Genomic DNA, 27,615 nt, shown 5'->3' on the forward strand with positions numbered 1-27,615 from the left:
AAGCTAGGAAGCAACCGTGATTCTTGCTGCAGAAATCCCAAAAAGCTCAAGTCTGGATTAGAAGTCAGTGTGTCCCAGCCTGGATTAGAGGGGAGTTTGGGGGAGAATGGATCCATGTATATGAATGGCTGAGTCCCTTCACCGTTCACGTGAAACTATCACAACATTGGTAATCGGCTATATTCCAGTACAACATAAAAAGTTTAAAAAAAAAAAGAAAGAGATGTGCCATAATAATGTCATTCTCATGCAATGACCTCTCCCTGCATCTGCAGAAAATATGAAGTTTATTCTGAAGAGATTGAATGAACTAGACTAACCCTGGGTTTAGGGACAGCCACCATAAATAAAGGCAGAGTTGCCAGGCTAAGAAGAGAAATTAAGTGAATGTCTACATAGCTCAGTTGGTAAAGAACCCACCTGCAATGCAGGAGACCCTGGTTCGATTCCTAAGTTGGGAAGATTTGCTAGAGAAGGGATAGGCTACCCACTCCAGTGTTCTTGGACTTCCCTTGTGTCTCACCTGGTAAAGAATCTGCCTGCAATGTGGGATACCTGTATTTGATCCCTGGGTTGGGAAGATCCCCTGGAAAAGGGAAAGGCTACCCACTCCTATATTCCGTCCTGGAGAATTCCATGGACTGTATAGTCCATAGGGTTCCAAAGAGTTGAACACAACTGAGCAACTTTCACTTCACAAGAGTAAATACAATTCCTTACGGTTTTGTGTGTTGCATTGAAACTGTTAAGCCTTAGCTGACCACCCCAGAGTAATAAAACTTGCCACTTGGCCAATCCTGTGGCAAATTTCAGTCACTTTTTTAGTGCCTCACTTTTAAAATGAATGGTCAGCCAAGGATCATTAGATATTTGGAGAGAGCTCTTACATGAAATACAGAAGCTAAAATAATCAAAGAAATGTGGAGGGAAGAAAGAACAAGGATCAACAAAAAACTGAAAAATATATAAGTACCTAACACTGTACATGGAGAAGGAAATGGCGGCCCACTCCAGTATTCTTGCCTGGAGAATCCCCTGGAGGGAGGAGCCTGGTGGGCTGCTGTCCATGGGGTCACACAGAGTCAGACACGACTGAAGTGACTTAGCAGCAGCAGCAGCAGCAACACTGTACAACTGGACGAATATAATATTACATATCAATTATACCTCAATAAAGTTGACTTCTTATAAAAGGCAAAAAAAAAATTTAAAGGCTATTAATATGCTCTATGAGGCAAGGAAAATTACTTAAACCAAGAACAAAAACAAGATGATATGAAAATGAGCATTCCTTAGAAGACAGAGCTTCAGAAAGGAAAATGATGGGATAAAAAAGTCAGGACAGAAAGTTGGAAGGTGAACTTGAGGAAATCTCAACAACAACCAAAAAAAGAGAGAGATTAAAAATTCGATCTGACATTCATGTAACAGTGGGTAAAGGAAAGGAGGAGAAAACAGGAGGATAGGCGATTATCCCAAGAAGTAATACAAGAAAAATTGCAGTCATTGAAAGATTTTATTTCAGACTGTAGGAGCCCAGTGAGTGCCCAGCAACATTATACTAATATTTTGAAATGGTAGAGGTAAGGTAAAGATTCTGAAGGCTTGCAGAGGGGGACAGATACATATGGTAGAATGGGAATGGTGATTTCTGACTGCTCAAAGGCAACACTGAAAGTGAGGGAACAGTGCCCTCAAAATACTGTGGGAAAATTATCTCTATTAGTTCATCTTACATATGACATACCTCAGCAAGACGGTAGGCTCGATTCTGGGGCGCCACAGTAAAGCGAATTTTTTGGTTTCCTAGTGCATATAAAAGTTAGGTCTACACTATACTGTAGTCTATCATGTACAGTAGCATTATGTCTAAAAAGACAATGTACATACCTTAATTAAAAAAAAATACTTCACTGCTAAAAATTGTTAACCATCATCTGAGCCTTCAGCAAGTGGTAATCTTTTTGCAATAGTAACATCAAAGATCACTGATCACAGATCACCATAATAAATAAAATAATGAAAACGTTTGAAATACTGCAAAAATTACTAAAATGTGGCACAGAGACGTGAAAGTGAGCAAATGCTGTCCAAAAGAAGTGGTGCTGGTAGACTTAATGCAGGGCTGCCACAACCTTCAATTTGTAAAAAATGCAGTATCTGTGAAGCATGATAAAGCAAAACACAATAAAAACAAGATATGCCTGTATCTATTAAAGTATCAATCAGATAAGGGGGTAGAAAAGTCATTTCAGACATAGAGATCCTAAAAAACATCGACCTACACACCTTTCCTAGGGAACTCCTGAAAGATGTGCTCTACTAATACAAGGGAACAAACCAAGTGAAAGGTAAACATCATGCGAGGAAAAGAAGGGATCCAGAACAGCAGAGAAGCAAAGGGATCTCAGAATGATGGTGAAGGGAAACTGCAGAAGGTCAGCCCTTCAACTGGCCTACAGAGCAGGAGGACAGAGTGAAGTGTATAAATTGTCCGATTTAGTCAATTACATTTTAAGAAAATTTTCATTGCTTTCAGGGAGTCAGGGTATGAATTAGTTAGAGATACATGAATAAAGCTTCCCTAGTGGCTCAGATGGTAAAAAATCTTCTTGCAATGCAGGAGACCTGGTTTCTATTCCTGGGTTGGGAACATCTAGAGAAGGGAATAGCAACCTACTCCAGTATTCTTGCCTGAGAAATTCCATGGACAGAGGAGCCTCGTGGGCTATAGTCCATGGGATCGCAGAGTCTGACACAACTGAGTGACAAACACACACTACATCAATAAATGAAGAAACTAGATGGTTGAACCAAGAAAGAACCAAGTTGAAAAGCAAGAAAATATAAGTATTATTCATTGTATGACTCAACTCAAAGTAATAATTACATAGTTATAATATTATAACATTGCATGTTAATTTCACCCCAAAATGTGTGTTTTTGTTTTTTGGTCACACGTGGCTTGTGGGGTCTTGGTTTCCCAGCTAAGGGACTGAACCTGGGCCCCAGCAGTGAAAATACCAAGTCTTAACCGCCAGAAGACCAGGGAATTCAAAAAAAAATCTGGTGTTGACCCTGTCGAGAGAATGTTAAAAAGTGTAGATGTTTTGGGAAGAGATGGGGAAGCAATGTATAAAAGAGAGAAATTCTCGTCTTCCTCAGTAGGTTGTCAATAGATTGTTTCTAAAGCCAGAGAATCATAAAACAGGAATATAGGACATTAGTTATATTTGTAGGGTAAAGTTTTTAAAAGCAGCTTAAAGCATTGGGTTTAGGAGTTGAGGTAGAGGTAAGGTATTACCTAATAAACATATAAACTAATATGTTTGCCATCAGGTTTGTAGAGCAATTGACATTTTAAACCCTGTACATGTATTATTTTAATAAATGTAAACTTTTAAGTATGCTTTGTTTATACAAAACCTGTTTTATTTGTAAACCAATTTAATGCAGTTCAACAAGCATTTACTCAGTGCCTGTTATGTAATATATTGTACAAGAGAGAGACATGTAAATACATGATTGTAAAGCAAAGCTGTACACTGAGTACATGCTTCCAAATGAAGGATAAATACTGATATATCTTAAATCACCATCCATTCTGACCTGGGACCCGGGGGAGGCTTCAGTGGATTGAGTATTTGCAATGGGCCTCAAAGGATGAGAGGAGTATGAATGGGAGATTAAATGCCACCTGTGGCCAGTGTTGTCAGGTCCCACCAGGACTGCAAATGTAACTGTATAGAAAAGTCTGGTAGAGCCGTGGGAGGCTGTGTTGACTTCTCTGCCTTTCCTGGACATTTCTATTAGTCATTTTTTCCTGAGGATTTACTCCTCCATACCCTATCACCCAGACACGCTGAATTTTAGTATTGACTTTACCATGCTGGGTTAGGAGGTGGTTCTCTGAAAGAGCTGCCAGCACCCTGCCTCTTAAACTTTTGGTCTCATTTAGAAAGGGATAAGGAGAGAAAAAGGGAAATTTGGTTTCACTTAGCCAGGTGTAGATTCCTTAATAAAAAGATAGGATACTCTCTTCCCTAACCACACAAGCAGCTAGATATGGCTGTTGCCGGCTGCTGCTGCTGCGTCACTTCAGTCGTGTCCGACTCTGTGTGACCCCATAGACAGAAGCCCACCAGGCTCCCCCGTCCCTGGGATTCTCCAGGCAAGAACACTGGAGTGGGTTGCCATTTCCTTCTCCAATGTGTGAAAGTGAAAAGTAAAAGTGAAGTTGCTCAGTCGTGTCCGACCCTTAGCGACCCCACGGACTGCAGCCTACCAGGCTCCTCCATCCATGGGATTTTCTAGGCAAGAGTACTGGAGTGGCTTGCCATTGCCTTCTCCTGTTGCCGGCTAGACAGCCATTTTTGCAGTTTGAACATAATTCTTAGAAACCTCAAGCGTAATGTGGGACAAATCTAATTATTTGCAAAAGAAATGTAATAATTTCATAACTGTAAAATAATTCATTCCTGTTATTTGTCAGAAGTGCTATTCAGAAGTAATGGGGCAAGTAAGTGTGTGTGTGGGTGGTGTGTGTGTGTGTGTATAACATCCTCCAAATTTCAGTTTTTGTGCTCTGGATTTGTTTTCTTTTATATTGTTGGGTCCATAAGAGGAAAGGCTGGCCTAGAACGAAATAGCAGAGCTAAACCATATGTTTTGTACCAAATTAGAAACAGGTGAAGGTTGTTAAAATCCAGCAAGAGCTTACAAAAGCTTTAGACGCGAGTTTGTATTAAAGGCAAGTGGTTATATGTACAATAAAAAGCAGTCACCAGCATACCAGCTTATTGATACGTATGTGATTGATCTTTTTGGATAAAAACAAGGAGGAGTTAATAAATCACTGCACAAAGCTATAAAGATGTTTGGGCTTGAAAGCCTAGCCTGTAAGAGCAAATGTAGACCCTAAAGGAAATTTATGAAGCATAGATCCTTTTAGCTTTACTTAACAGCTAACATCTGACTGACCCAGGGGGACCATGGAAATTTATTGCTGGGCCATTCAAATATTTAAGCTGTTGTGTGATGTAGAACAGGTAAAGATTAGCCCAATAACAAATATGAGGCTATAAAATAAAATGAGATTTCGATGACTTGTAAGTACTTGTCAGAGGTCAGCTCCAAATGATTGGTCAGAAATGGGAAAACCTTGTTGATAATTAAAGCAGATTGATTATGACAACCTAAATGTTAGCATTGGTTGCTCCCAGATCAATGATCCTTCAAGTTTCCTCCTCCTGTGAAATCCATACTTAAACAGGATGACTTTAGGGGCCTCTAAATTGTCCTTTTGTGTGTTGAAATTGGGTAAGATGATGAGTTGAGGTGATTCCTTTTGCAATTTTATAATTGCAAAAAAAAAAGAGATACGTCTTTCTCAAACATACTGAGTATATGGAATTTGTAGACAGCATATTCATTCTAGAAAACTGACTAGGTAACTTATGTATGTAATTTTGAGCTTTGACATCTAGAAAGCAGGCAAGAAGTTTTTAGGCTTTCTAATAAGTCATCTTAAATTAACATTTAAACTTACGTAGTTAACAGATTTATGCACACAGTTATTGAAAAATCAGTTTAGTGAAATCAAGTGGATATTTCAAAAATTCGTGGATTTATTTCCAAGCCTTTTGTCTACTTTGTTTTATATAAGTCTCCAAAATAATAAATGTATGTAATATTGTTACTAGGATTTTAGAAGTTGCGTTTTGGACTGTAATAAGATATGTGGTATTTGGTGTCAACATATCTACCTTTTTGACTTACTAAACCCAGAATGTTCTCATATGAAATAACTAGATTTGCTTGTTTTCATGGTGCCAGCTTATCAAATCAGTTTGTATATTTGGTAATAATTTGTTTCATTAACATCTGATTTGCAAGTTGAAGAAATCCCACAAATTTTTATAAAAATCTTGATTAAGTGAAGTTTACAAAATAATACAAATTTACAAAATGGGATTATTATTAGGCAGGGGTGTTGGTGGGGACCATGGTATAGAATTAAAGTCTAAGATTAGGAGTCAGGATGTCCCTGGCAGTCCAGAGGTGAAGACTCCATGCTTCCAATGTAGCGGGTACAGGTTCAATCCTTGGTCAGGGAACTAAGATCCCACATGTCACACAGCATGGCCAAAAATTTGAGAAAAGAAAAAAATTATAAGATTGGGAGTCAGGTACCAGTTGTAATTCTGCTTCCACCATTTCATCCATTCATTCGCTCCTGCCTACATTAAACAAGTAAAAATGTTCCAGGCATGTTCTAAGAGCTGGGATGCAGTATTAAGGTGACTTAGGCTCACAGTTTTCATTCTAGTGGAAGATACAGAGGAATAAACCCGCAGTTACAATACAGAGTCGAAGGTTCTTTGTTGGTGAGTGTGCAGGGTTCTACATGAGAGAGAAATAACTGATTCCAGCTTGGGGCAGAGACGTGAGGTCGAGGAGAGTAAGATCTGTGGTTGTAGTTGGGTGTCAGGAAAGACCATGTGACCTTGGGCACCTCAGTAACTGCCTGTAGGTGTTGTACGGATAATGTGTGCCAAGTGCGGTACCTACAGCATAACAGATACTCAGTTAATGAAACCCAGCATCAGCATCACTGTTGTTTTGGCAGTGCTCGCTGGCTCTTTCACTCGTGCTGAGTTCGTTGCCTCCTGTTAACGCACAGCAAACCTCATTCTGTAACTTGAAATTTCCTCCCCACCAAGGAATTTTTCTTTTGAACAATACTCAGGGCACTTTCTAAAAATAAGAGTTGACTGTCTAGGTATATTAAAGTTAAGCAAGAAACAGTGAATGACAAAAATATTTCTGAATTTTAAAATCCTACCTTTTGGAAAATTTACTGGACTATATGTCACAGATATTTGTTGGTCGGTACTTAATGCTTGAATTTATTCTTTGATTTATTCATTTATTTGCAGATATTTGTTGACTACCTTCTGTGGGTAAGACTCTGAGCTTAACATCCATGTACTCAAGGAGCTTACATTTTAATAGAGGAAATAAGACAAATTTGTTATAAACAACTAAAATGTGTGGTTGAAAGTACTGGGGCAATCAGAATGCTTTGTGATTTTAGAAGAGAACAAATTGAATAACAAATATTCAGAAATGAATAAAATATAGTATCTTGTGTACTTAAAGACAGATACTGAGGAGGCAAAGCCTAGTAATAATAATTGAATGCCTGCTGAATCCTGGTAACCATGCTGGGTCTTAGATTTTTTTTGTTTAGTTTAATTCTCATAGCAGTCCTGAAAGATTGGTATTTTAAACCAATTTTAGAGATTTAAAAACAGGTTGAGTAGTATGCACAAGTTCATACAAGTAAGTAACAAAGCTGGGGGCTGAGCCTGTGCCTTTCTGACTTTAAAGCCTTAACTTCTTACACCTAAATCCCGCTTCTACTTTTCTTCACCTCCCAGAAATAGGTGTTATAATTAAATAAATAATTGTGGTGTAAAGTTGAGCACCTAAGTGGCTTACAGAGAGCATATACCATTAGTTGCACTGATACATTTAACCAAACCTGTATTATATGCACACATTGTGAAGCTGTCTTTAGAAATTTAAAATGGAGAGTGGTTTTTCTTCCAAATTCATTTTCCAGATGGAAACATCTTGGCATTTCCAAGTATGGTAGGTTTATGCACCTTGCATGCTTAATTGTAGGATTTTTAAAAAAAAAAAAACCTTTACAAATTTTGTGGGAAACAGGTGCTGTTAAACCTGGGCAAATGCAGGATGGCTGTTAATGTTGTGGAATGTGATTTTGATTTACTTGGCAGAATTTTTATTTTATAAAAATAACTATTAAAATAGACATGCTTTCCATCTTTTAATTTTGCTTTGTTCATTGAAATTTGCCTATAGACTATTTTTCAACAGTTACTAAAAGGGTGTGGAAAAACTGGAAGGTTTCTACAAGGAAATTGATATTGAATTCTTTAACAATTTCCACAACCCTGAAACTTACCAAGTTTTAAAAAATGGGGATTATTTTTAACCTTCTTACTGAAATTATTTGGAATTCTATTTCCCTGAAATTCCCTTCTCTTTTTTAGTACAGCACTGTCTAAAGAACTATATTCAATATTGGCAAAGAGAGAATAATCTGATGTAAATCTTTTCACTACATGATTTCTCCTTTAAAAACTTGTGATAGCATTTCATTACCTATTATATCAGATTTAATTTAATTTTTCACAGTTATATGTGATTTCCTATTATATATATTCTATTTTTCTTGTCTTTCCCCAGAGGAGGAGAGGGGAAGATAACTCTTCTTCTTACTCTTTTATGAGGACTTACTTTTGTTACCCTCTGTCCGATCTATTATCTCTCTTCTCACTTCCCTCTGAGATCTTTGCTGTGTTTTCTGATATCACTCTTCAGTGATTATAATATATACAAGTCTTTGATGGACAGGGAGGCCTGGTGTGCTGTGATTCACGGGGTCGCAAAGAGTCGGACACAACTGAGCGACTGAACTGAACTGAGCTCAACCTCTTTACTATATAACTGTAGTATACAAATGCTTGATGTAAGTTAAATCACTGTCTCTCCTCTGAAAGTATCACTCTGGAGTCTTTTTAAGAGGAGACTGTTTCTTCTACCTCCCATGTCTCTGAGTGTAGAGAAGATAACGTCAAAACCACTTCGCAGTTGCATATACTTCATGTTTTGACAGTTAGAGTGGATCTTTTTTTTTTTTTTTAAATGTGGACCATTTTTTAAATCTTTATTGAATTTGTTGCAATATTGCTTCTGTTTTGGTTTTGGTTTTTTGGCTCGGAGGCACGTGGAATCTAAGCTCCCTGACCAGGGACTGAACCCACACTACTTGCGTTGGAAGGTGAAGTCTTAACCACTGGACCATCAGGGAAGTTCCAGAACAGATCATTTTCAATACCTTTTTCTCTATATGATAAAATTATTTTCAGTAACAATCATGAAATGACACAGATGATAATAGCCAGAAAAGAAAAGCAGAAAATTTTCTTTTATTGAAAAAAAATATACATGTATATGTATTTACTTTTTCTTTTGAACACGATTTCTGTGTACCCATCTTTAGGGAGCAGTTTTAAAGGTTTGTGTTTTACTGTACCTTGTTCAAGGCTGATTGTAAATATTTTTGTATCTGGATAACCTTATATAACTACACCAGGAAAAAAAATAGTTCAGAACTAAGAAAAATTGCACATTGCTATCATTGTTTATTTTGAAGCTACTGTTTAAGCATGGGAATGTGTAATACCAGTCTGGGGACACAGACTGTGTCCAGAGAAAGCTTGGAAGGAGTTCTTCAGATTAACTTTCATGTTGATATAAAGTTTATTAGCATGTGCATAATGAAAACATCCTGATTTGAAGATTGCAATTATATTGAAATCAAACAATCTCTTCAGCAATTATTTAGAACCTAGACCAACAAAAGATCCACCCCCAACCACTCCAGAAGGATTATTTTATCACTGGCATTAAATTTATTGTTTTTAATCTATTATCATTTTAAAAGCCTATTGAGATTTATGCACCTTCTTATAGACTGCCTCCATTATCCTGCCCTTGTTAGGCCACTGTCATTAACCTGTTAGCTTCAAGCTTATAGTTTGTCTCTTTTCAGTATCCTAAATATTCTTACTGCATCATCCTTAACCCACTTACCTACAGGAAAAATAAATGAAACAGTTGGAAAGATTGGAGCACTGTAAATTCAGAGTCATCTATTTCAGTTGATCTGATACATCTTAGATATCTGGTCTTCTATCTGACTGTCTCAAGCCTCTTCTTGTGTTTACCCACCTTCAGTTTTCCCTTTCATTCTTAATAAAGCATCTCATTTCTGACTTTATAAAGAAAATAGAAGCTACCAAATGGGAATACCTCAACTTTCCATCAAAATATTTCGAAACCTTTTGTAATCGTCTCCATTGCCTTCAAAATGCCCTCTACTTTGTTGACCCTGACTCAGCTGTCTAGTACCCCAGCTGCTTCCTCTGAAGTGTATCTGTAAAATCAGCAAAGTCTCCTGTGTCTTCAGGCTCTCTTTTCAGGGAATTCGGCCTATCTCTTGCCCTAACTGAATCTGATGTTCTGAAGACTCCAAAGGTACCCACTGGTAGCTATTAATTTTCTTAAATGTTAGTAGGTATATTCAGATTCAGAAGATGAGATTGGGGTTTTCATGCTCCTCATTGCTTTTTCTCCTCTTTACCCTGTTGGCAAAGCAAACATAGAAAAACCTATTCCTTTGAGACATGCTCTTTTCCCCTGCCCGTCTCTGTTATAACCCCATTACTCATCTTGTGTTTTGGCAACGGAGAAACAAAATACACAGATAACATAGGAAAGAGAAACAGTTTTTCTTTCTATTGAAAAGCTTGTTATGATGGGTGATATTAACGCACAAATAGATGATTCATTCAACACCTTGGCCTTTTATTTGCTTGATCTTTGGCGCCAGTGACCTCTTGTGTCTCATCATGTTTATTTACTCCCATGGTTACACTCTGAATCAGGTCATCATTTCTGTCAGTCCATTTCCAGAATCTGATTCTAGCATCTTGCTCTCTGGTGACTACCTTGGTTTGTTCAGCCTGTATGTTAACCTCCTGTTCATTTTTCTTCTTGGTGACCTTCAGACATGTCCTCTTTATCCAGTTACATTCAGTTCAGTTCAGTCGCTCAGTCGTGGCTGCTTCTTTGTGACCCCATGGACTGTAGCACACCAGGCCTCCCTGTCCATCGCCAACTCCCGGAGTTTACCCAAACTCATGTCCATTGAGTCAGTGATGCCATCCAACCATCTTGTCTTCTGTCTTCCCCTTTTCCGCCTGCCCTCAATCTTTCCCAGCATCAGGGTCTTTTCAAATGAGTCAGCTCTTCGCATCAGGTGGCCAAAGTATTGGAGTTTCAGCTTCAACATCAGTCCTTCCAATGAATACTTAATGACTGATCTCTTTTAAGAGGGACTGGTTGGATCTCCTTACAGTCCACGGGACTCAAGAGTCTTCTCCAACACCACAGTTCAAAAGCATCAATTCTTCGGCGCTCAGTTTTCTTTATAGTCCAACTCTCACATCCATACATGACCACTGGAAAAACCATAGCTTTGACTAGACAGACCTTTGTTGGCAAAGTAATATCTCTGCTTTTTAATATGCTGTCTAGGTTGGTCATAACTTTCCTTCCAAAGAGTAAGCGTCTTTTAATTTCATGGCTGCAGTCACCATCCGCAGTGATTTTGGAGCCCCAAAAGATAAAGTCAGCCACTGTTTCCCCATCTATTTCCCATGAAGTGATGGGACCAGATGCCATGATCTTAGTTTTCTGAATGTTGAGCTTTAAGCCAACTTTTTCATGCTCCTCTTTCAGTTTCATCAAGAAGCTCTTTTCACTCGCCATAAGGGTGGTGTCATCTGCATATCTGAGGTTATTGATCTTTCTCCCAGCCATCTTGATTCTAGCTTGTGCTTCATCCAGCCCAGCGTTTCTCATGACCAGCTTACATTCCATGGCCCATTATTTTAGCAACACCCTTATCTTCCCCCACTGTGACTTCTTATCATTCTTATAGCCTTGCTATCCATTTCTCTGTTCCTGCTGCATGCAGGCAGATGTGTAGAGACTTACACAATATTTTCATAATAAACTCCTGACTAATGACCACTTCTGGACTCTCATTAGTGCTCAGCAGTTCTATTACATTTCTTTGTTCGCGGTTTTCTTCCATTTGATCAAACTTTTATCCAAAACAAAACATTTGAGTTATTTATGATTTCTCCACCTTTCACGTCCAAACCATAACCAAATTTTTATGATTTATCTCTTAAACGTCTTCTGAATTACTTTCCTTTTTTCCATTTCTAACATTAGTCCAAGCACCCGTGATCTCTCACCAAGGTCACTGCCACAGGAGAGTCTCTCACCTTCTCCAAACCATCCTCCACTTGTAGTCTGCATATTTTTTTCAAAATGTTAATCTGTCATTGTCAGGAAAGTTCAAAGAGAAAGAGTTGATTAAAGAAGGAACACATCAAATGAAAATGTGAGCAGGTTATACCTTTGTTTGAAGTCCTTCCATGGTTTCTTACTTTTCTTAGGGGGGAAAAAATCAGACTGTGACCTGACATGGTCTTGAGACCTTTGCATAATCCGCCTTCCTATCCAGCTTTAACTTCCTCTCTTGCCAGAACTCCCCTCAGACTAACTGCACTGGCCCTCTGTCAGTTCCATATAACAGCACGTTTACCCCTGCGGTGGCTGCTTTGTGTGTGCTGCTTCCTTTAGTTGGGACCTTCTCCCCCTTAGTTCCTACTCATCTTTGAGGCCTCAGCTTTAACTTCACTTTCTCTCATAAGTCTTCCCTGACTCTCTCATTCTTTGTCCACCTCTTTTCCAGAGTTGTGTTCCTTTCCTTCAGAGGATTTAATTTGTAAATTATATATTTGGTAGTGTGATTATGTGAGCAATGTCGATGTGTTTTCCACTGTACTTTAAGCTCCGTTGTCATCACCACACCTGGCACACAGTGTGAATACAGTGGAAAATTGTTGAATGAGTTAACCGTTTCTCTGGTGATCACTTTCTTTCATTCTTCCTATCATAAGGGAAGAGTTGGCCCACCGGCTATCCTAGGCAAATCCTCCTCCTGGGCCCTCCCCACCTGTAGGATGGAGAGCCCGTCCCCTCTCACCTTCTCAGGGCATCCTGCTATGCTTGACCATGATGTCCTTCTAGTTACTGAGCTCTCCTCTCTCTGTGCCAAACTTCACATCATCTCCATTTCCTCCTCATCACCCCTGAGATGACACCAGTCTTCCTTCATCTCCCACTGCTTCATTTAAACTTGTGTTTGCCATATCACCAAAGATGCCTACCAGTGAACTCATGTAATTACATCCAGCAGACGTGTTTTCATGTCTGTTTGGCTTGAACTGTCAGCAGCATTTGACTACTGATGATATCTTCCTTCTTAAATTAACACTTCTGCTGTGCTTTTCTGGTGAGATACCTGGGTTTCCTCAAAATCTTTCAGAGCAGTCTTTCATAGGCCTGTTTTTATTTTTCATCTCTTGTTGATATTCTTAAGCTTCTGAAACAACCCTGTTCTCCATGATTTCTTTAGGCCATCTCATTCACACCTGTAGCTTTAGTTTCCATTTAAGTTTTTCTATAATTCTTTAATTGATTTTTTTTTTTTTATGGAGGAGGAAATGGCAACCCACTCCAGTATTCTTGCCTGGAGATTCCCATGGACAGAGAAGCCTGGTGGGCTACAGTCCATGTGGTTGCAAAGAGGTGGACACAACTGAGCACACAGCTGAAAGAAGAATTGATATTTTTACCCCAAATTTCTCTCTTAATTTTATGTATAATGACATTTTATGTAAAATTTATCATATATGTTGTACACATGAGTAGTATGTATTACCTGCTTCTCTTCAGCCTTCCCTGTTTTAGTTCATAGACACCACTGTCTGCCTAAGTCACTCTACTGAGAAACCAAAGTGTCATCTTTGAGCCCTCTCTCGTCACCGCTGTCAGAACCATCAGTCACAAAGTTCTTGCATTCTGCCTACAAATTGTGGCTCAAGTCTCTTCACATATGTTCCTCTTGACTACTGGAACCCTAACCAAAACCATCACCACAGGACCCAGCAATCCATCCTGGGCATATACCTAGAGAAAAGCATCATTCCAAAAGACACATGTATCCCAGTGTTTACTGCAGCACTGTTTACATTAGCCAGGACATGGAAGCAACCTAAATGTCCATCAGCAGAGGAATGGATAAAGAAGATGTGGTGCATATATGAAATGGAGTATTACTCAACCATAAAAAAGAAAATTATGCCATTTGTAGCCACATGGATCTAGAGATCGAGTGAAGTAAGTCAGACACAGAAAGACAAATATGATATTTCTTATATGTTGAATCTAAAAAAAAGGGTACAAATGAACTTGCTTCTCTGAGAGAAACTCATCTTTTCAGAGCTTTCAGAGCTTCCCTTCTCATTCAGAGTAAAAACCAAAGTCCTTACTCTGTCCTGTGAGACGTGGTTTGATCTGGACCCATCGCCTTGCTCATTTTGTCTCCTCTTCCTTTCCCCTCACCTTCTGTAGCCATTTTCCAGCTTTTGTGCCTCTGGCCCAACTTACACTTCTTCTGCATTATCACCAACTTGCAATGAGTTATGCATAAACTCATTTAGTGATAAAACTCAGTGGAAAAACGTTTTCCTTTTATTAGCCATGACCAAATATAATAGTCTCTTTTACTCTGCCAGGTGGAAGGAAAGAGAGAGACGAGCATTTCCAGGAAGTTAGCAAAGGTAGAAAGGAGCTTGGTATGTTCATGAGACCATGAGGAATGCACTTGAACAGGATAAGGTTGCAAATAAATCCTGCAGCAAGTCAGATCACTGAGGCCTTGAAACTGAGGCAGAGAAGTTGACATTTACAACAGTAACTAATCAGGAAGCAGGGCTGCTCATTGACATGATAAAAAGTTACTTAAGGAAAATAATAATAATACCTTATCCAGTGAGTAGAGGACAGGAATGGTGCTAAACATCCTGTCGTGCACAAAGCCACTGAGAACTTTCCAGAGTGGTGATAAGAACAGAGAGATGAGACTATTTCACCAAAAAAAAAAAAAAAAAAAATGACTTGTGGACCTATTGAACTGCATACATAAAATGCAAAAAGGAGTAAAAATCAAATGCCTGAGTAACTGAAGAAAGTTGTGGGAGATACTGACCTAGATGGGAGAAAGCAAGTTGAGTTTGAAGAAAACTGTTGGCCTTGAAACATATTGAGGACATGTTGTCACATTTTCTATATATACAATGAGCAAAAGTGACCTTAATGTGCACAATAAAGGTTTGGAATTAACCATAGCCATATCTTCATCCTCAACGGAGCCAGCAAAGAGCCAAACATGGTTGTGGGACTCCGAAGGTGAAGATGAGAAACTATAACCAATGTGGAATCCTTTATAGAAATGTCTGGCTTGGGGAGGAGAGGAAAAGGCTTAATATATCTTTTGGAAAAAAAGATTCAAAATAAATTTATTTCATAATTTTTTTCCAAATTGAGTGCAGCATATTCTTAATATACATACACACATAAAATAATTTGAATATGTATCATATATAAAATTTATGTGTATATATAATTTTAAAAATTTTCCTACTTTTAGCACATACATGGGAATCTGTTTTTCTCACATTTCATTTGCTGACACTTCAGTAGGTCTTCTTTGCAGCCTTAGCTGATGCCTATCATGATGACCCATTATATTCTTGTAATATTTTCTCAGTTCTGGAAGGAAATGTGAAGTTATATTCAATATATTTAGTTTGGCATGTTCAGAACTACAGGATCTTGGAGATGAATGAGATATTATACCCCATCAAGTGCAATGGGCCATCCAGTGTTTGATTCCCGCTGTGTTAATTTCTAGGGCTGCTGTAACAAATTATCACAGACTTGGTGACTTAAAGTAGCAGAAATTTATTCTCTCATAGTTCTGGAGGCCAGAAGTCTGAAATCAGGGCACGGAAAGCTCTAGGGGAGACTCTTCGCTTGCCTTCTCCAGCTTCTAGCTCCAGGCATTCCTGGGCCTGTAACTGTGTAACTCAGATCTCTGCCTCCATCTTCACAAGACCGTCTCCTCTTCTCTGTGTCCCTCCTCTGTATGTCCCTTAGAAGGACAGTTACTGGATTTAGGGCCCAACTGGATAATCAAGTATACTATAATCTCAAGATTTTTACCCTTTTTCCAAATGTTACATTCACAGGTTGTGGGTTTCCAAATATGGACATGTTTGGCGGCCACCATTCAGCCACCCTAGGCTTCTGAATGCATCAGTTCAGTTCAGTCGCTCAGTCATGTCCGACTCTTTGCAACTCCATGAATCACAGCATGCCAGGCCTCCCTGTCCATCACCAACTCCCGGAGTTCACTCAAACTCATGTCCATCGAGTCGGTGATGCCATCCAGCCATCTCATTCTCTGTCGTCCCCTTCTCCCGCCCCCAACCTTTCCCAGCATCAGAGTCTTTTCCAGTGAGTCAACTCGTCGCATGAGGTGGCCAGAGTAATGCAGTTTCAGCTTTAGCATCAGTCCTTCCAATGAACATCCAGGATTGATCGCCTTTAGAATGGACTGGTTGGATCTCCTTGCAGTCCCGGGGACTCTCAAGAGTCTTCTCCAGCATCACAGTTCAAAAGCATCAATTCTTCGGCAGTCAGCTTTCTTCACAGTCCAACTCTCACATCCATACATGACCACGGGAAAAACCATAGCCTTGACTAGACGGACCTTTGTTGGCAAAGTAATGTCTCTGCTTTTTAATATACTATCTAGGTTGGTCATAACTCTGAATGCATAGTTAGTATTTTTTGTAGCTGTATTTGTTTTTATTTTTATTACACAGAAGAAGAGAGGAAACAAAGGGACAGGGCCCAACATCGTCCCCCACAACAGCCTCTGAGGCAGAGGTTTGCCTGGGTTCATTTTGAAAAGGCAATTTGGGGGTTTGTGTTCAAGAAATTCTCCAGTCTGTCTGTCTCAGTGCAAGCAGCTTAAAAACCTCCCAGCTGTTCACCATGCAGGCATATAACACAAAATGCAAACAGGTTTGTATTGGAAAAGCCTGACCTTAAAACACGAGTGAGGCCTTAAAGATGCATTAAACACAGAATCTTCCAGAAATCAAGTTTGGCTATAACTTCACAAAACCAGAAGCACAGAATAACATTTCTGTGCTTAATAAAAGTTGCTGAGTCGTGTCTGACTCTCTGAGACCCCATGGACTATACAGTCCATGTAATTCTTCAGGACAGAATGCTGAAGTGGGTAGCCCTTCCCTTCTCCAGGGTATCTTCCCAACCCAGGGATTGAATCCAGGTCTCCTGCATTGCAGGTGGACCTGAGCCACAATGGAAGCCCAACAGTAGAACTCCTAGCTAATAAAAGAGGAGGATCACTGATGACAGGTGTGGGGGGGTCCTCTCACGACCCCTGCCTCTTTTTGTTCTGAAGAGACTCATAACCTGGAGAGTAGAAAAGTGGCCTTGGGGGTGGGAGCAGAAGCTCGGTGACCGCGGCTCAGTCTCTGGGGAACAGAGAGGTGGCTAACTGTTTGCCTGCCTCTCTACTTTTCCTGCTGATCTCTGCCAGTGACTGGGATCCTGCCTCGCCCAGCTGCCCCCTTGCCAGGGCCCTTCTGCTGCTGAAGCCACTGCTGCCACAGCCCTTGGCGCCACCTCCCCCTTGACCATGTCGATGATCTCGTCAGGGAGGTACTTGATGGTGCTGCTGCAGATATAGCACTCGGGCACCCATCATAATTTGTCCCTGTTCCTAGAAGTGCACATCACCTAACTAAGTTCATGTTCATGAACCTAAGTTCATGTTCATCCAGTTGTTGCAGCTCACCAGGTACCCACTGTACATCTCCCCATTTTGAAGGTCCACCAACATTGGGTGATTCTGAGCCATTTCCAGCAGCAACAAGGGAGTGTGGAGTCAACAGGGACCAGGCTCCCTGACCACTTCAGCCAGAGCCGCTGCAGCTCATCATATGATTATTATTTGTTGCACAACCTGTAATTATTGCCTCTACTCAAGATAGTTTATGTTTTAACTAATTCTGTGGTAACATTGATTTTCCTGTAACTTTTTAACCATTAACTTTGGATTTTCCTGCTTGAAGCCATGAGAACAAACCAGCCCCTATTCTCTCTGCAAGTCCTTCATTTGTTGTCCGTGAGACTTCTATCCTCCAGGCTAAACACCTCTGGTTCCTTCTACCATTTCTCAAAACTCCTATGTTTCCTGTTCTTCCAATCATCCTGGGTATTCTTCTCTAAAGGACCCAGAGAAAGAATACTGAATATATAACTGAAGACCCAATGCTGAGGTCATATCTCTTCCACTAAGTAGGTGACGGAGGCAAGACAGTTTTTTTTAAATAACAAAATCACCGGACCACCCTGCTTCACTGCATGCTTTATAAAGTCAAATGAGGTTATTGCAAAACCTTTAAGAAACATAACCTTTTAGAAAGGTTCCCAGTTATTTATCTGTATACTTGTAAAAAGAAATTTTAACTCCCAGAACCGAACATAAATCTGTCAATATAGTCTGACCCAGTACAAAGTAGTTGACACTAGCACGTCCCCTGGTTATCTGCTCTATTTCTGTTAATATAGCCTGGAAGCACAGCTTTATAGTATGCATATCATAATTCTTCATTCACACTGAAATTACTATGTACTAAAGAGTGGTTTTTCCCGTGGTCATGTATGGATGTGAGAATTGGACTGTGAAGAAAGCTGATCGCCAAAGAATTGATGCTTTTGAACTGTGGTGTTGGAGAAGACTCTTGAGAGTTCCTTGGACTGCAAGGAGATCCAACCAGTCCATTCTAAAGGAGATCAATCCTGGGTGTTCATTGGAAGGACTGATGCTAAAGCTGAAACTGCAGTACTTTGGCCACCTCATGTGACGAGTTGACTCACTGGAAAAGACTCTAATGCTGGGAAAGGTTGGAGGCGGGAGGAGAAGGGGATGACAGAGAATGAGATGGCTGGATGGCATCACCGACTCTGTGGACATGAGTTTGAGTGACCTCCGGGAGTTGGTGATGGACAGGGAGGCCTGGCGTGCTGTGATTCATGGGGTCGCAGAGAGTCGGACACGACTGAGCGACTGAACTGAACTGAACTGAAAGAGTGCTAAGCCATCTTCACAGATAAGCTATTTATTGCTTTCTGATTCATTGATTTTTACCATGTAGAATCAGTGAATTTTTTATACAACTTGGTGATATAATTTTAATTGAAAAAGAATTTAACATTGTTCATTTTAATTGCATCTTTTGTGAAGGTATAATAATAGAAAATATATAGTTGTTCCTCTAATTATTTCATGTAATATTCCTTTAAATGAGTTCTATTTGTGCTAAGAACATTTTTCTTGTTGTACTTAAATGACCACATTCCTGTCTAAACCTGCAATTTGCTAGTGAGATTCTCTATGTATACTGAATTAAAATGCCTTTGATTTGTATCTTATGTCCTGATGGTAATAGGTTTTACCCTTTTAGATGGATTTCATTTTCCTAGATTGCTTGTTAGTAGGTCTATAAATCCATGTACTATGTGATAGTTCAACATGACATGACCTTTTAAGAATTTGAAAGCAATATAAAATGTGAACTCTGTCCTAATATTTGATATGTCTTAAAATTTCCCTATTTGAATCTTTGGCTCTACTCACTCTTTAGATTTGTTTTAATGGTACATGCACACACTGGGACTCTCTTTCTATGAAGAAATCCCAATGAAATAATAAAGTCAATGTTGTAACATCCATTTTTCAGGATTTAGAGGTTTGGTTTTCAATGTATGCTTAATTCAATTTATTTTCCAACATTTGAGACAGTTTTTCTGCATTTATAACTTGAAAGTGGAGATATATTGTGGGTTTGGAGAGCTGTGCAGATGGTCTACATGTAGTGATTTATAGAATAACAGTTATACAGTATAGAGCTTGAGGACTCTAGTAGATTTCTTCAAAATACCCCTGTGCTGGTATATCCTTTCAGTTAGGTAGTTTCTTTGCAAGCTGTTTCATACAAGTTTGAATGATTCCCAGATACCCTGTAAAAGCGTGGTGTGTTATACTTAGCTTATCCTGACTTTGCTTTGCTATCATTTTGAATACATCTCAATTTAGGGCCAAACCGTATGTCCTACTTTATTTTTTCATAGCTTCAATTAAATACAAAGCTACATCTTCTTGATGGGTGTATGAAGCATTTGGTGTTCCACTGTAGAGCATAGTTCATGACCTGGCTTGCTCCCCAGTGCCTATAATTTTATAGTGCAGCAAATTTACCTTTTGGACTCAATGATATCAGCAACTTGAGAATTTAATACAAGGCTTTAAATTCTGTTTCCTTTCTTTTATTTTCCCTAGAAAACAATATATCCTTCAAGCATTATGGAATGTATCTTTTTCTTAGTTAAACCACAATTGAAATTAAAACTATCTAGTAATTTATTTATTTCTGTAAGATTAAAATAATCACATATTACAAAACTAAGGAGAGTAAAGTTTCTTCTTGACCATATTTAAGTTGTGATTGATCTGTCTATAGAGAAGTGTATTGCAGAGGTTAAAATGTATGATTTGTCTGGAGAATGGAAAAAATACGATAGAACATAGATACATGCTAACCTTTCTTCTTCGTTTATAGGAGTAGAAAAAGGAAAATAGTGAAGGAAACTTATTCCCTAAAATAACTCATCACCTATATATAACAATCTATAGATCTCATGCCTTTGTTGCTTCAGTAAGTCAGGTTAAAATGGAAAACTTTAGAAGAACACTGCTGGAAAGGATTGGGGGTGGGAGGAGAAGGGGACAACAGAGAATGAGATGGCTGGATGGCATCGCCGACTCGACGGACATGAGTTTGAGTGAACTCCGGGAGTTGGTGATGGACAGGAAGGCCTGGCGTGCTGTGATTCATGGGTTGCAAAGAGTCGGACACGACTGAGTGACTGAGCAACTGAACTGAACTGATGGCATGAGGGCATTGCCTTGAAGAAGTACCATCCAAATAGTACTCCCTATGAATGGAAATGAATTTTTGCTCACTGGTGCTGCTGATTTGACTAACCACCTCAGAAGAAACAGAAAGCTTATATATTGCTTTCAAGTGTGATTTTTTTTCTTAATTTAATAGACGTTGAGATGTCAGATCCAAAGTGTTAAAGGAAAAAAATTCTAGGATCTTCATCTTAGGGTGATACGCTTATACTATATAAACATGAGACATAGGGGCCTCAGCTCCTTGAGACTGGTGGATCACTATCTTGTTTATTAGTCCCTTGTTGCAAGACTTACTCAGTTCTTCTTTTGAAACAAAACTGCCTTCATCCTGATCTGCCTAATGTTATGAAGATATTAAGATAATAGGTTGCAATGTCTGTATAAGTAGCTTAGTCCAAATTTTCAGATATTTATGCTGTATCCAAGAAGCTTCCATCTTTGTCAAATACATGGAGTTGCTTTACTCCAGTTTTGGAAAATTTCTGACCCTACTTTACCTTTTTTAGGTTTCCATTATACCCAAAAGGAGGGGAGAAGTTGCAGTTTGATTACGGTGTCTATCTTCTGAACAAAAATATAGCACAGGTAAGTAACCCCTCTATGCTCATCTCCTACTTAGCACATGGCAGCCTGCTTTCTTGGATTGCTAACCCTCTTTATCAATAAGTTCTACAGTGTACTCTCTTATTTAACTAGTTACAATGATAATACAGAGTTCGTTTTTGGCCACAGTATTTTTCTGTGCCATTATAAATACTACAGAGAAGCAATGAGTACAGATTGGACTCCTCCTGCTAAATTCAGAAGCCCTTTACTGAATTGTTACCTGCTGCTGCTGCTAAGTCACTTCAGTCGTGTCCTACTCTGTGTGACCCCATAGATGGCAGCCCACCAGGCTCCACTGTCCCTGGGATTCTCCAAGCAAGAACACTGGAGTGGGTTGCCTAGTAGGTTGTAATTGAATGTGTGGGCTTTATAACTCTTGCCTCTGCAGCTTGACTGGTAATAGCTTTCTTCTCACATAACTTTCTTAGATCACTTCTAGGAACTCATTTTGCATAGGGAGTTGTTTATGAAGTAAAAGTTTAGTGACTTGGGCAAGTCCCTAACAGTCTCCTCAGCTGTTATCCAAGGCCCCAAAGAAAAGTCCAAGCACATGGTCCTTCCAGCCCATCTTGGGTTTTTGTGGCTCTCCCAGTGTCATACCCATTCATATCTCACTTAATATCTTTCCATATGCCTTAGAAAGTTTTATCAGATGCTTGGGTTTGCATTTTCCTGAAACAAATATACCACATTTCCTTAGCACACATGGCTCTACTTCAAGAGGTAACATGCCATAAATTTTCTAATTGTAGAGTAAGATCAGCTTCAGTGCCCTGTTTTTATTCAGACATCCTTCCAGTTGGACTGTCACATGGAAGAGATCCCACTGTTTGGCTGTTACTTGAAGACATTATCAGCTGTATCCTCAGACCTTTCTTTTATATAGAAGCAATAAGTTTTGTGATGTTTTTGTTTTTATGAGCTGAGTTGCTTTTTATCCATATGATTCTAAAGACTCACTGAACAATTCCCGTATTCATTTCTGATGGATCTAGAATTATTGTTTCATATGGTGTCACCTTTGCCTTTCTTCCTGTCATCTAACTTCAGTTTAATGTTTGTTTTTTTTAATTTGGCTTTTATTAGACACTTAACTTTTCCAATACTGAATCAGATTTCTAGTTTTCAGTCATCGATTAATCATTTGCTTGTAACCTCACACTCACACTGCTTTTACTGTTACTGCCATCCAGCTCGTGTTCTTCATTCCAGGCGCAGGCAGCCTTGCTCACAGCCTCTAGCCCATGACTCATCTTTCCATGTGCCATTCTTCCCACAACTGATGCTTTCCCTCCCTCCAGTTTTGGCAGAAGAATATCTCAGTCTAGGAAACAGGACCTTAATTTCAAGTCTGTGCAGCTCACATTACTAATGACAGCTGTCATACCATAGAGAAGGTAGTGCTTAGATGAAAACTGTCAAGCAGTGGCCAGACTAAGGATGCATTAAGGGAGAAGAGATCTAAGTAAATTAGAGAGCACCTCCAGTGAAGTCAGCCAAGGTGGAAAAGAGCATGTGGACACTGGGGTCCAGAGTCTGGGAGTCAGGATGTCAGGAAGGTTGTCCTCATTTAGTAGAATTAAGTTATGATCCAAGTTCAGAGGTTCCTCTCTTTGCCTATTCTCTGTTTCTTGCTTTAAACACGTAAGGGCTAAGTCAGGAATCTTTTAGAAGTTTCCAGGTGAAACCTCCTAATTAAGACTAGGGCTGAAATGCCTGGATTTCCTCATAATCCCAGCTTCATACACACACATGTGCACGCACTCATGTGTGCATGTACACACATACACACTTAATTCTTCTCAGGTCCAATAGGAATGGCAAAGTAAGGTATAAAGGCGGTGCTAAGAATAGCCTCCTTTGAGAATAAGACCAAGAGGGAGGCCGACTGGGTGCAAGGGAAAACTGGGGACAGCCAGCCCTCTTCATCAGACTCTGCTCCATCTCTGTTTGGTCCTCACTTTAGAGCACTTCTGATTTTATCCTTAACTGAACTAAAGCCACAAGTATGCTGAGCTAGTTTTATTTCTCTGTTTAAAAAATGGATTATTTCTACTAATTTCGTATCTTCTGCAACTTGATACTCTGAAATCCAGAGTAGTACATTTGTGTGTGTGTTTAATGGTTTAACCACTCTGATTCCATAGGGAGCAACTATCTTGCTCTCTAGTGTTTTTTCATCACTGTTATGGCAGTTTTAAAAGGAGACGACAATAAACTTCTTACAAACAGACTTTCTTAGGTTCCGTAGTTCATTCATGAGGCCTCTTCTGAGCGGTTAGAAAGAAACTTTCAACAAATTTGTGACCTTCAACTTTTTTCACGTTAACGCCATTTTGTCTTTAGCCTTACTACCATCACTTTCTTACATTTCAGCTTATAAGAAATCACAGAACCATAATTATTATGGCTCCTAACCAGGTATTATATTAGTAAGATACTTCCAACTTGTGAAGGTTAATTTTATATACATATATATATATATACACGCACACACACATACACCAATACATGTTGTCAAAGGGGAGTTTGTCTTCTCAGCCAGTCTCATTTCTACCCCATCTCTAGAGATGTGAACAAATCATACTATTAAAATGACCCCACCTCAGTAATTTATAAGCCACGTTAGTGGAGGTGGATGAAAGCACTGGCATGTGTTAAAGTGCCAGAGAAAAAGGAATGAAGTCATTTAATACTGCATCCATAACTTGGTTGAGGGTTTGAATAGTCAATAGGACCTTTCATCACAACCAGAAGTAGTAGTAAAATCACTTTTTTTGGTAGAGGAAATGACAGAATTTAGTAATATTTGTTACTTCAGTATTTGGGATCGGTCCAGCCCAAGTTTTGAAAGCCCAAGCTTAGAAAGACAGGCCTTCAAGTAGAAATCCTCAAGTGTTGTTTGAAGAGCTGAGAGGGTTGGTAAGGCCTGCCTGCCCTCTTCTGTCACTGCTGTCTAAAGGGGTGTGTGTGTGTGTGCAGGGTTGGTATTAAAAGTGAATAAAGCAAAGTGCCTTGTTTTTAGCACCATTTGCTAATATTTTTCAAGTGCCAGCCCCTTTGGCTGGAAATAGTCTTCCCTCTTGGGCAGCATGTAACACTATAGAAACGGACCTGGCAAAATTGAGGTACAGTGTAATTAACATGGTTTAAGAAACCAGCTCCTGCCATAATTGTCAGTAACTTTATAAGGACATTATATTAGTATTTGTGTATAGCACAGTAGTTTGCTTTTAGTTCCCAGAGTAGTAAATCAAAAATTATATTATTTTTTGGAGAGCTTTACAGTCTATAATATACATACATATATTAATTATCCACATGACCCTCGTCATCACCCTGCACAGTGAAAAGGGCAGCATTTGATCCAGCATTTCCACTTTGGGGTATTTGTCCAAAGAAAATGAAAACACTAACTTGAAAAGATATTACACCCCCTCATGTTTATTGCAGCATTATTTAAAATAGCTCCTCTGCCCATGGGATTCTCCAGGCAAGAATACTGGAATGGATTGCCATGCCCTTCTCCAGGGTATCTTCCCAACCCAGGGATCAAACCTGGGTCTCCTGCATTGCCAGCAGATTCTTTACCATCTGAGCCACCAGGGGAGCCCATTTAAAATAAGACATGGAAATTACTTGTGTCCATCAGTGGATGACCAGATAAAATGTGGTATGTGTACACACATTCACACACACACACTAGAATATTATTCATCTATGAAAAGAAGGAAATCCTGCCATTTGCAGCAACATGGATTGACCTTGAGGATATTATGCTAAATGAAGTAAATAGCGTATGATCTCACTTATACGTGAAATCCAAATTAACAACAACAAAAAAAGCCCAAACTCATAGGTAAAAAGAACATATTACATGGTGGTTGTCACAGATGAGGGCAGGAGGTGGCAGAAGTGGGTGAAGGTTGTCAAAAGCTACCAGCTTCCAGTTATAAAGTCAGTCAGTCCTGGGGATGTAATGTATAATATAGCATGTTGACTACAGTTAATACCATACTGTATATTTGAAAGTTGCTGGGAGGGCATATCTTAATAATTTTCACCACAGGAAAAAAAAAAGTTTGCTGCTATGTGTGGTGATGGATGTTGACTTATTGTTGTGATCATTTCACAGTGTATACATACACTGAATCATTGTGTTATATACCTGAAACTAATATATTATTATATATTCCAGTATATTATGGGAGATGAACTAATGGATTAAATGTGGGAGACTGGAGAAAAGGAGTAAACGAGAATGACTCCTAGGTTTTGTATGTGAGCAGCTGGATTATGAAAATGCTATTTATTGAGATGGAGAAGGGTCCAGGAGTCAGGGTTTGGGAGAACCAAAAGTTCTGCTTTGAAAATGTTAAACTTGAGTTGCCTTTTAGAAAACCAAGTAAAGTCTTGAAGTAAGCAACAGGATATATGAGTCTGGTGGGAGTCAGTACTAGAGGTACAGATTTGGTCATCATCAGTATAAAGGTGACGACTAATTTCATGGTACCAGTGTGACCAACCAGGAAGAGAGTGCAGCAGTAGCTCCAAAGAGAGAGACAGATACAGACAGAAGCGTACCGTGGGATTTAGCCCTGGGAGTTCTGGTTTAGAAGTTTAGAGGAAGATGCAGCTGCAAAGACAGGGAGGAATGGCCAGTTGGATAGAAAACCAGGAGAAAGTAATCATTTGGTAACTAAGAGAATTTCTGGAAAGAAAGAATAACCATCTATATGAAATCCTCCTATGAGATGAAGTATCCAATGGACTTGGGAACATAGAAGTCATTGACAAAAGCAGTTTCAGTAGAGGAGTGGAAGAGTGACTAGGAAGTGAGGAAGTGACTTTGATTGTAGAAAGCCCTTCTGAGGCGTTTTTTGTGAAGTGAGATAGACAGATGGGTTCATAATTGGAAAAGATTTTATGTTAAAGGGAGATTTTTTTCTATCTTTTTTTTTTTTTTATTTGGTTTTGGAGGGATGTGGAACCTTTTTGGTGTATTTTCTTTTTCTAAGATGGGAAATACCAAGGCATATTTATATGCTAATGTGAGTGATCAAATGAAGAGAATTGCCAATACAAAATAAAGAAGGAATAGTTGAAGGAGTAATGTCAAGAATGTCCTTGATAAAGCAGTAAAAGTTTTATTGTATTAAATGTTGACCCTTGAGTACATATTTTTAAAATATTCTGTGTGATAGAAAGGGAAATAGGCATAAAGCACTTGTACAATTGAGTTGCTAACTAAACTAGCTGATTTTTTTCATGGAGCAACATTTTGAAAGATTGTCTAATAAACAGCCAACTGTACAGACTTAGGTATTTGGAAGACGTTGTTTTCAAAAATGAATGAGGTGAGCGTTTCAAAGGAAATTAACTGATGATGAAATTCAAGATTTTGAATGAAAATAGTATGTCAGGAAACTTGCATTTGCCACCATGACATTGACAGCTTCCCATTTCTTAAAGGTGTTTTTGGTGAAGTTGGTAGTGATACTTAACAAATGAGATTTTGAAATATTTTGTAATAAATGTATAAGCTTTGAAAATTGATATAACTGAATGAGCCAGTATTTTCAAAATGACCAATGTATGTTGCTCTGAAGTCATGTACAGGTAAAGATTTCTTCACAGTGCAGAAAGCCTAATGGATTTTATTTAAAGATGCAAAAAGTATATTGATACGGCTTCAGATTCTGTATTGCTGCTAACCTTTAAAAAACTACTACTTGTAGAGTATTGAGATAGTATCAGAGAAGAATATCTACAGTTGTCTGAAAAAGGCTATTAAAATTCTCCTTTCTTGCCAAATTACATTTTCTCATGAAACAACATATGGTAACAGAATGAACGCAGAAGAATATATGAGAATCCAGCTGTCTTCTGTTAAGGCAGGCATTGCAAGAGACTTGCAAAAATGTAACATGATGTCACTCATCTCACTAAATTTCTTTCTTTGAAAATATGCTTGTTTTTCATTAAAAGTGTTATTTATATTAACATAATTTTTTGTTAAAGTTAATTAATAAATATTTAAATGCTTTTTCAACTTTAACTTTTAATATGATAAATATTTGGAGGTCCTCAATTTTAAGAGAGTAAAGGGATCTTGAGACCAAAAATTTTGAGAACCACTGTCCCAGAAACCTCAATTGCTCATAGTCTGATAAACCAAGACACATGTGTCAATTTGCCAAATGTGGAAACATTATATAGGAGACGTCAAATTTGGAATTCTAGTAATATGTGCAGTACAAGTCATCAGATCAGCAGCTATCAGTGGATTCCCCCCTATTGCTTTTGCTTTTGGGTTTTCGTAAAGCCAGGCTTCTTCTCTTCTTTCTTGAACG

The 27,615-nt window shown here is 38.9% G+C and overlaps 1 protein-coding gene and 1 pseudogene across 3 annotated transcripts in view; one reads left to right on the forward strand and one right to left on the reverse strand.

Moving 5' to 3' along the window:
* Positions 1-27,615, forward strand: part of UVRAG (UV radiation resistance associated) — a 323,717-nt gene that overhangs the window by 218,707 nt on the left and 77,395 nt on the right. For all 3 annotated transcript variants that reach the window (XM_055423714.2, XM_055423715.2, XM_088843195.1), the window contains one exon: positions 21,163-21,241. In XM_055423714.2, coding sequence (XP_055279689.2) covers positions 21,163-21,241 — 79 coding nt within the window. The remainder of the gene's footprint in view (positions 1-21,162; positions 21,242-27,615) is intronic.
* On the reverse strand, positions 17,079-17,545 carry LOC148775645 (U6 snRNA-associated Sm-like protein LSm4 pseudogene; annotated as a pseudogene).

This window comes from Moschus berezovskii, chromosome 14 (genome assembly GCF_049115385.1).
Source record: "Moschus berezovskii isolate FMDL1 chromosome 14, NW_MosBer_1.0, whole genome shotgun sequence".
Classification (NCBI taxonomy): domain Eukaryota; kingdom Metazoa; phylum Chordata; class Mammalia; order Artiodactyla; family Moschidae; genus Moschus; species Moschus berezovskii.